Genomic DNA, 10,890 nt, shown 5'->3' on the forward strand with positions numbered 1-10,890 from the left:
TCCAAATGCCCTATCCTGCCCACGGCTAAAACAGAAAAAACCCTGTGGCACCCATTCTCCTCCAACTTACGTCACCTACCTTGACAGAGACAAGCCCATCGAGCACACAACTTCGACTTGCTTTGCCTCATGCTCTTCCCAAACGCCTCTGCCACCATGTTGCCTCGTCCTGGTTCCAACCGCACGGGACAGTGCCGGCTCTATGTAATACAATACCATTGCCACCTCACTGCCCCTACCTGGGCTTAAACACGCCGTCCTCCACTACTCAGCATAAACCCCAAATACTAAGACAACCCTGTTCCCATCTCCATGAACTTTCACACTCTGGTTGATTGCACACATGTATTTAACAATACAGTTTTACAAAGGATGCTAAGAGCACTTTTCTTCATATTTTATGGAAGGACCAGAAACACGAGAATTTCTAGGACTATCCAACACAGCCAAAACTAATTCCTAAACAGACGCACTACAATTTGTTTCGAGTTTAAAGGCTTAATGGCAATGATGAGGGGAGGAAAAAGTTTATTTTACATAACTGAATGAAAAATAATTCAAGAAATAGTAAATAAAATTTAATATGGTCTCATGCGCCCTGAAGGAGGCGGTGCCCGATTTGGGGGGGTGATTGCTATGTCCAGATAGTCTCCTATTTGGAACTTCTGCGACTGGAGGGTCATGGAGTCATCGGTCCCCTTCCTCCCAGACATGGTGCTGCCAATCTCTTTTACCCTGCAGAAAAGGAGACCAACTGTTACTGGATCACAAATCCATGAAGCTAAATATTCACTGCAAAGTAAATACGGGGCCTGAATTTGCTCCATTATCTTATAGCACAGTTAAAAATTAATTACCACATAAAGCCAGACAAGATGTTAAGATAATGTAAATTTATATTCTGCCCATTAAAGAGGTTCATTAAAAGCGGTTATCCCTATCAATTAAAACATATCAAAACCAAAAAGATTACAGGAATTAAAAACTAAAAGTTACCTACCGATAGCCAGGTCTTTTAGGATCTGTAAAAACAATTGCAAAATTGAAGTGTGTGCCCTTCTTTCTAGCTTCTGGGTAGACTTCTTTTACTAAACTAGTCAGTTCTTTCAGAGTTGCATCCATCCTGAATAAAACAAAACAAAACAAAACAAAAAAACAAAACCAAACATTACATTTGATTAATCAACAATATAACAATAATATAGCAAGGATACTGACATATGAGTTAATTATGCATGTCTGAATTGCGATCTGTTAGAATTGAGGCTGTCAAAGTCTTATAAGTAATTTTATTTTTTTTTAGGATTTTATTTTTAAGAATTCTCAAAATACATAATACAGGGTTCAAACTCAGAACCCCGAGATCAGGAGGCACATGCTCTACTGACAAGCCAGACCCCCATACTTAATTTTAAAGCAGCTAATAATACTATTTGCCCCTGCAAACCCCCCTTTCCAGCCTCAGTGATTGAAATTTTGATGATTTAAAGTCAGACTATTAGTGCCAAAAAGGACTTTCGGGGATTACAGCTGAAATCTTTTGTTGCTATGTAACATCTCATTGGCCTAGTGATTCACCTCTTTAAGAATAATCCAAATTAATTCAAACACTTAAAACAATGTATTTCTGGGGGCACCTGGGTGGCTCAGTCGGTTAGGAGTCTGACTTCGGCTCAGGTCATGATCTCACAGTTTGTGGGTTCAAGCCCTGCATCAGGCTCTGTGCTGACAGTTCAAAGCCTGGAGCCTGCTTCAGATTCTGTGTCTCCCTCTCTCTCTCTGCCCCTCCCCTGCTCGCACTCTGTCACTGTCTCAATAATAAATAAACATCCAAAAAAAAATTATTTCCTTATTTCTAAAGCATGTATAGTTTTCCACATTTCATCATGTCTCAAACTGAAATGCATCCTAGACTCAATGATAGTAAAGCATTTTTGTAAAGAAGTAGTGTTTTTTCTTTCTAAGGTGGAATCTTAAGAGTTTTCTAGATGATGGAGCCAGAAAGCCAATGAAACATGAAATTTTCTTTAGAGTAAGCACGGGCTCCTTTCACAATACACAGTCTTGCCCTGTAACTATCTGATCTTAATGGATGACATGGAACTGAAACAACACTGCCTACAAGGTGCTATAAAATGAAACAAGGACACTAAACACTCTTAAACAATGCCCGTGCTCTCTTACCATTAAAACTACCAAGACCCACTTAGTTGCTATGTAACATCTCATTGGCCTAGTGATTCACCTCAGGTCATAAACCTAAAAGCATTGTTCAGTTCTTCCCAGCTTTGTTGATTCTGCCTCCTAAATACAGATCACATCGTCTTCTCCATCCCCACCACCACGGCCTTATTTCCACCTCATTACTGCACTCTACATGTTGCCTTCAACTCCTCTCCATCTCAGTTTTTAAAAGTTTCCGTACAGGGGCGCCTGGGTGGCTCAGTCAGTTAAGCATCCGGCTTCAGCTCAGGTCAGATCTCACGTTCATGGGTTCAAGCCCCACATCGGGCTGTGCTGACAGCTAGCTCAGAGCCTGGAGCCTGCTTCCGTGTCTCCTTCGCTCTCTGCCCCTCCCCCTCTCATGGTCTCTCTGTATCAAAAATAAATAAAACACTAAAGAATTTTAAAAAAATAAAAGTTTCTGTCCAAAACTTCTGACACACAAGTGACAGCCATTCCCACCTCCAGGGGAGAAGCACACCAATGCCTTCCCTCAGGAGCAGTGGGCCCAGGAGGTCAACCGACTGCACGTTTTGTGGGTACTGGGGCTGCCCAGACAGACAGGACCCCCACAGACCATGGAGGGAACGAAGCTTCACTTGCACAGAGAAAAGACAGCACAAGACTGGCTTCATGAGTCTCATCCTGGAGCTGATGTGCCCACAGTCTCATGCACCCTTCCCGTGCTGCAGGCTAAAGAGCCCTGGGAACAGGGTCTGCAGTGGGGCAGGCCAGCTCCCACACTCAGGCAGGACAAGGAACACATCAAACCCAGAACAGGGAAAGATGCTCCCAAAGACATGCCCAGCACAGGCTGTGAGAGTGGGAGGGAAGCCCCAGGTCACTCTTAGGCAGCCATGCAAGCATGGGGGGAGGAGCTGTGCACGACTGCCTTTCTCCACTGACGTGACTGTGAAGGTCAGCTTTATGCGTCAATTTGGCAAAGCTACAGCCCCAGTTATTCAATCAAACGCCACTGTAGGTGTTACCATAAGGTATTTGGTGTATGTGATTAAAGTCCATAGCCAGCTGGCTTTAATTAAGGAGATTATCCCAGATAATCTGAGTAAGCCACATTCAATCCATTCGTAGGCCTGATTCAATCGATTCAGAGGCCTTTACGGACAGAGTAGAGGCTTCTCTGAATAAGAAACTCAGGCTGCTGTGGGCAGCTTTCACTCTTGCTCAAGTCCCAGGCCAACCCTGGCGGCAGCTTGCCGTGCAGCTCAGGGACCCAGAGATGCAGGCAGCCCTCATGATCCTGGGAGCCAATTCTCTGCATCAGTCTCTTCAGACGGATCTCCTGCTGGCTCGGTTTTTCTGCCTGAACCCTGATTCGGCTTACCGAGGTACTTCTCTTTCAACAACCTGCCTAACGACCATCCAAGCACAGGAGACTTACCACTGCTGTGGGGTCTGGCTTGTCACCCCATCTCCACAACGCCCTGAACTTTAGCAGACTCAGGATGCTTCTGGTAGGGTCCTCTGGACTGCGTTCTTCCTTCCTAGACTTATCCTAGGGCTGCCTGTTTGATCCTTCAGTCTACATGTACACATCGAGACGTCCCAAGATTTGTTACCTAATCTTCCGTCAGTACTGCTCCTAGGGAGAGGGGGCAGGGCTCTGTGCTCCTAGACACCAACCACTCAGTCTTTCAGAAGCCTGGTCTTTGGCCATCATTTTGAGGTGTAACATATGTGGTCATTCCTTATTTGGTTGTACTTTAAGGACAGGTCAGTCTAGGGCAGAATTTGTTTATAACTTCTTTTCACTTAGTATTTACTCATGTGCTTTCTCCACTAGATGGAACTTACATAGGAAGCCACAATACCTTCTTCACATCATACCCTAGGAATCTAAACACAGCCCTTGGCAAATAGGAACTCCTATTTGTTAGAAGAAGCATACACTTTAATCTCTGAATAGAGACTTTCATCAGCCCATTAGTAACAGTTCTTCCTGTAACAGTTAAATCAGTCTTCCTGGAACCTGTATCCTGGAATGATGCTGATCAAGAATCACACTACAGGGTGTGATTTAACGACTATCCTCCAATAAGACAAGTAAGGTCCCAATCTTTAAAGAATCAAGTTGTGCTGTGCTGGGCCCACAGTTTAAAATTACATACCCTCCAGGACTATAAAATGGTGCATCTCCTGCGAGAAAGTCTGGTGGTTCTTCAGAAAGTGAAACATATGACGACTACAGGACCCACCACCCCACCTCTCAGTAAGTATATGCCCAGCAACCTCACCTCTAGGGAACTACAGGCCCCGGCCACCCCATCCCTAGGGAACTACAGGACCTGCCAGCCCAGCACCCCAATGCTCCAGAACTACAGGGTCCGCCAGCCCGGCGCTCAGTATACACTGACGTATCCACCCGAAGGAACTGAAAGCAGGGACTAAACAGACCCAAGTCCCTGGCAGCATTATTCACAAAAGTCAAAAAATGGAACCTCAAGTGCCTGCCAGCAGGTAAGAGGACAAAATGTGGTATCTCCTACAGTGAAATCTTATTCAGCCATAAAAAGAAGTCACAGTTCTGTACAGGCTACAACGTGCATTAACCGTGGAAATATCAGGCTAAGTGAAATAAACCGAACACAACGCACACTATATGGTCCACTCCTTTAAAATACCTACAATAGGCAAATGCACAGAAACGACCAGGCCAAAGGGGGACATGGGGAGTTACTGCTTACTAGGGCTAGAACTTACTTGGGGGAAGCGAAGCTCTGCCAACAGGTAATATATATACTCGCGATGGGAATATAACTGATGCAACCGAATCCTTGCAGTGGCAAACGTAACACTATATATACCTTTATCACAATAAAAACCGTTTAAAGAGTTATCAGCCTTTTACTGCTACCAAACACCCATTATGATGTCAAACTAAGAAAATACACGCAGCACTAGAGATTAGTCTGCAGTATGTAATGGCCCCGAACTGGGGGTATGGAAGGTCCCAGTAAGAGAAACATTCAGGGGCACGTCCTCGCTAAACACACATCACAAGCCTTCCCATTAAGCACCGGAACAAAAATCAACCTGTTATTTACCCTTTAGTGCGTGGCACCTAAGTATTACTATCACACACAAATGCTCTCGAGGATATAAATCCCATGACTTCCCTTTACTGTGTTTTTTTTAGTACCATTTATTTGCTATTGAGCCCCTTGGGGAAGGCCACCGCATTTTCTCTACCTATTATTTGTGTAACAAGCAGCCACAAGTGATAGCAATCTTGGGTCTGTCAATCCTCCGCAACTCAAAAGTTCGAACATTTAAACGTGTTACAAGACGGGCTCCTTTTACCTAACAGGTAAAACCTCCAACTTTCTGAAAGCTGGGCCCAAAGGCCCAAAGTGGAGGAGAAAAGGCGGAAACAAGGAGGATACTTCTTCAGCAACGCGGGGAACTGCTTAACGTCTGACCACCTCCAGGGCCGCGCCCCCAGCCGCCCTCGCACTCTCACCAAGTGTAGATCTGCAGTTCGCTGGACGGTACGTTTCCGCGGGAGAATTCGTCCATTCGGTGGTGGCGGCCGTTATTGGTGGTGAAAACACGCAGCAGCAGCGGGCACGTCTGGGAGCCAAAGGAGGAAGGGCAGAAGTTAAAGAAAGCGGCTGCGAGTCCAGAGCTCCCTTGCCCTTCGGAGGCGTCGCGGCCTCCGAACCGCCCGGGGAGCAGTAATACCGCCGCCTGCGCGCACAGGCCGCACTCTCCACCCCGCCAGGCCCACCTCCACCTCTTTCCGGACCCCATACTTTCTCCCGATCGATCGGTTTCTCCGGCTCTTTCTTAATTTCCTCCTGGGTAACGCGCGACTCCACCGCCATCTTCCTCCTACGGCCCGCGAGACGCTCGCTCTGACCTCCGACCCCCGCAGCGAGCATGAGAACGAAGTCTCTCGCGAGGAGAAGCTCGAGGCTTTATAGAGGACCCGAGAAGCAGGGGCGGGCCGTTTGCTAGCGCAGGCGCACTTCATTCTGAGGCGCGAGAACCTGGGTCCGGCTGCGCCTGCGTGTTCGGTCCTCAGGAAAAAGGCGGGCATTGGCGTCCGCGGGGCGGAGCTTCTAAGGGATGCGTTCCTTAACTAGCCCTTGCCAGCGGGGGGGATTTATTACCCGAAATTTTCATAGACCAAACAAGCCTACGGTGACACTTTTACCACGTATTGAGTAAGTTAGCAAACGCAGAGCTCGTAGAAATGTACAGGAGGTAAATAAGCAAAAACATGACTTTATTAGCAAAATATCGAACTCTTCATAAAGAGGTAACAAGTTGTGTAACACAACCTTGTATGTGGACCCCTGAGTGAAGACAGAAGAGGCTTTGGAAAGCTGACGGGAAGAAAGAACACCTGGCAGTAAATGCTCACGAAATGGTTAGTTGTCTGATTTGGGGAAAGTGAAGTGGACTCTTCCCACACCACAATAACACGATTCCGGATGGATCAAAGATCTACATATGAGCAGCAAAACTAGAACTTTTTGGATATAACGTCATAAACCATCTTCATGACCAATGGATTGGGATACATGACACTAAAAGCACTACCCAGAAAAGATTGATAAATTTGACTAAATTGGAAAAACAAAACAAAACCTGACCTTCAAATTAATCATGAAGAAAGAAAAACCTAAACCAGAGTGGAAAAAATATTTATAATGCATGTGATTAGCAAAAACTAGTGTCCAGGATATATAAAGAATAGGACAGGCATCCCAATAGAAAATGGGTAAAATTACTGAACAGGTGCTTTTAAAATGAAGAATTCCAAATGGCTAATAAGGTGCTCAGGAATAATTATTCAGGGAATGCATTAAAACCATAGTAACTGGCTTTGATTGGTTTGAAACAAACCACTCATTAGCTTGGCAAAAATTAGAAACTCTGACATTTGTTGGTAGATTATTGGGAAGTCTCCAGTACTGGTGGTGAATGTATAAACTGGTATGCCTACTTTGGAAAGTGGCTTAGGGTTATTTAGTAAAGTTGAATAGATATATACTTTTGATCTATAATTCCACTCCTTGGTATATACCCTAGAGGAGATCTTGCTGAAGTATATCCAGAGACATTACCAGAAGAGTTCTTGGCGTTTTGTTCATAAGAACAAAAAGCTAGAAACCACCCCAGTTCCATCATGAGCACAGTAAATCAGAAGTTCAGTGCATCACAATATACCATACAACAACAAAAGTAGCAAACAGCAGTAGTATATGGCAACAAAAATGAACAAACTACAGCTGCCTGAAACTACAACTATGGAAACAACATGAATTTCACGAGCATAATGATGGCTGTATGGCATCAAAGGCAAAAGAATATCTACTGTGTGAATCCAATTTTATAACATTCAAAAGCAGACAAAACTAAACTATACTGTTCAGGATGCATCCCCAGGCAATAAAACTATACAAAGAAAGGAATGAACTAATTACCACAGAAGTCAGAATGATAACTATCTCAGAGAAAAGAAGGAGACTGTAATGCGGGGTGCGTGCAAAGGAAGTGCTTCTGAAGTGTTGGCAACATTCTATTTTTTACATTCTTTTTGTGGACCCAGCTGTTAGATTTTAAATTATTCTTTAGGCAGTACGTTTACATTTTACACTCTTCTGTATGAATACTACATCTTGTTAATTAAAAAAATCCCACCCCAAATGAATCCCTATCAACTGATTAAAAAAAAAATTACAAACAATCCAAGAGAAAAATGGGCATGAGTCATGATAAGCATTTATGGAAGAGAAGAAACACAAATTACATGTTAACATATAAAAAGATGCCCAACCTTATGAATAATCATAGAAATGCACATTTAAACCACAAGCAGGTAACATTTCATTCAGATTGGCCAAAATATAAAAATCTGACACCCAAGATCTGGCAAGGACATGGAGAAAATGGGATTATTATACACCACTCTCATCCACTGTGGAAATACTGGTGTTTCCTAGAAAGATTGGGTATTTAATGCCTTAAGACCCAGGTATTCCACTTGTGTTATTATAACTGGAGAAACGGCTACTCATGAGCACTGGGCAGCATGCTGAACTACATTGAAACATTTATTCTTAATAACTAGAAAAAATATGAATGCCTACCAAGAGTATATCCATAAAGTGAAATTTCATAGATTTGAAAATTAATGAGTGGATCAATATGCTTTTTCAAAAGTATACTAAAAAAGCAAGTCACAGGGTGCCTGGGTGGCTCAGTCAGTTGAGTGTCCGACGTTAGCTCAGGTCATAGTCTCATGGTTCGTGGGTTCGAGCCCCACGTCAGGCTCTGTGCTGACAGCTCAGAGCCTAGAACCTGCTTCAGATTCTGTCTCCTTCTCTCTCTGCCCCTTTCCCACTCATGCACTGTCTCACTCTGTCTCTCAAAAATAAATAATTAAAAAAAAATTTTTTAAAGCAAATCAGAACAATACATACAACAGGATTCAATTTATGGAAAGTTAAAAAATAGGACCTTTCTCTCCCCTTTCCCCCAAGTACTGTTTAGGAAAACAAACACTAAATGGTAAAACTATAAAGAGAAGCCAGGCAGTGATTAACACTAAATTCAGGATAGAGTTACTTCTGAGTGTAAGCTATGGTAATGTAATTTATGAAGGGCATCAGGGAACTTCTAATGGACTAGCTAGTATTTGCTCACTAGAGGGTTTTTGTGGGGAGAGGTTCATTGGTCACATTGTGGCTATACATTTTAAATACTCTTGTGTGTGTGATTTAGATTTCTGCTAAAAAATTTTTGGCTGCTTAGAGATGGGTCTTTGCATGCAGTAAATATTGTTGTTGTTGTTGTTTTTAAAGATCTTTAAAATTTCTCCCCAGTTCTATGATTCTATTTTTTAAATTTAATTATATTTTTTTTACTTAAGCTCTTATTTTAGTTTCAGTTAACATACAGTGTAATGCTAGTTTCAGGTGTACAATGTAGTGATTCAACATTTCCATTACAGCACCCAGTGCTTGTCACAAATCCTCTCCTTTCTCCCATCATCTATTCCACCCATACCCTCACCCTCTATGATTCTAATATCAAATCTTTTCCAAAACTTCCATAGCATAAAAATACAGACACATGAGGGCACTCTAATCAATCAATTAAAGGAACAACAATGAAATGGGAAATGAAGAAGCTCACGTGTTGACATTCTTATTAGACATAAGCTCTCATTTGGACTTTCCCAAATGACAAGCACTCATCAAAACATAATTTCCCAGTACCTTGAGGCAGTGGAACTCCAGGTACAGTTTAGAAGTAAAGGTAGATTTTTCAGCATCCCTCAAACCACGTACCTGAGCTTCTAGATGCAGCTTGAACGCAAATTATAATATTTAAATATATGCATCCCTTCTCTTTAGAATTTACACACATGAGTATTACACTTCTACATATATGCCCCAAAGGATTGAAAGCAGGGACTCCGACTGATATTTGAATACCAGTGTTGGGGGGCCTTGGTGGTCCAGTCGGTTAAGCGTCCGACTTCGGCTCAGGTTTTGATCTCACAGTTCATGGGTTTGAGCCCTACATTGGGCTCTGTGCTGACAGCTCGGAGCCTGGAGACTGCTTCGGATTCTGTGTGTCTCTCTCTGCTCCTCCCCCACTGCTGCTCTGTCACTCTCTCAAAATTAAACAAACATTTAAAAATAAAAAAATTAAGAAACTTGAATACCAGTTTTCATAGTAGCATTAGTTGCAATAGTCAAAAAGTGAAAACAACCAAATATCTCTTAACCAATGAATTGATACACATATAATGGAATAGTATTCAGCCTCAAAAAAGAATGAAGTGCTGATACATACCAACAAGGATAAAGCTTGAAAACATTATGCCAAATGAAATAAGCCAGATACAAGAGAGCAAACACCTAACAGGGAAATTCAGAGAGACAGAAAGTGGAATAAATGTCCCTAGGCCTGGGGAGAGGGGGGAATGGGGAATTACTGTTTAATGATAAGAGTTTTTCTTTGGGACAATGAGAAGTTCTGGAAATGAATAATGGTGATAATTGCCCAGCACTGTGAATATACTTAATGCCACTGGATTGTACACCTAAAAGTGGTTAACATTATACATTTCATGTTATATATATATTTTACTACAACAAAAAATTTTTTTAAAGAATGAACATCTGGAGCATGTGAACTGTGAAAACAAGTCATCAAACTTTCGCCACCTGTCCTCTTCTCTCTCTTTCTTTAACGTGTTTTGGCATCAGTCAGGGGGCAAGTAGATCACCCTAATTAAAATCAGAAATATGTAATGTGAAGTTTTATAGAATATGTCTCAGTCAATCCCTGCAACTCCATGGCTGCTTCTGCTGTTGAGATTCAGAAGGACAGCCTTCTGATTAGCAGGAAAACACATATTCATGAATATGTACAAACTGTGTTTCTGGAAAAGATTTAATGGAATATATTTTTCATAAAACTTTCCGACTCTTTTTGCAAACACTGTGGATTGTAAATCTGGATATTTCTGGGGAGTTATGAAACCTTTTCCAAATCTCTTCAGGGACATCTGCCGGAGACTAGGTGTTCAGCATTCACAAGCACAGTATTTATGGGTTCTTTTTCTGGAAGGAAGTGTATGTAAATACTCTCAGTAAAGCATCTGCTTGCTACCAAGAGTAGCAA

The 10,890-nt window shown here is 42.6% G+C and overlaps 1 protein-coding gene across 3 annotated transcripts; it reads right to left on the bottom strand.

The window, feature by feature from the left end:
- Positions 1-331: 331 nt before the first annotated feature.
- Positions 332-6,298, bottom strand: SAP18 (Sin3A associated protein 18). Of its 3 annotated transcripts, none has more exons than XM_029936973.1 (4): positions 5,990-6,298; positions 5,705-5,814; positions 1,001-1,123; positions 332-735 (listed from the first exon to the last, which is right to left on the bottom strand). In XM_029936973.1, the coding sequence occupies exons 1-4, from the start codon at positions 6,281-6,283 to the stop codon at positions 579-581; spliced, it is 684 nt and encodes a 227-aa protein (XP_029792833.1). In that variant the 5' UTR covers positions 6,284-6,298; the 3' UTR covers positions 332-578. The 3 variants fall into 3 exon arrangements, with proteins under 3 accessions (XP_029792833.1, XP_029792832.1, XP_029792834.1); XM_029936972.1 differs by having other exon boundaries at positions 5,972-6,298; XM_029936974.1 differs by having other exon boundaries at positions 5,997-6,152.
- Between the last annotated feature and the right edge of the window lie 4,592 nt (positions 6,299-10,890).

Source organism: Suricata suricatta, chromosome 4 (genome assembly GCF_006229205.1).
Source record: "Suricata suricatta isolate VVHF042 chromosome 4, meerkat_22Aug2017_6uvM2_HiC, whole genome shotgun sequence".
Classification (NCBI taxonomy): Eukaryota; Metazoa; Chordata; class Mammalia; order Carnivora; family Herpestidae; genus Suricata; species Suricata suricatta.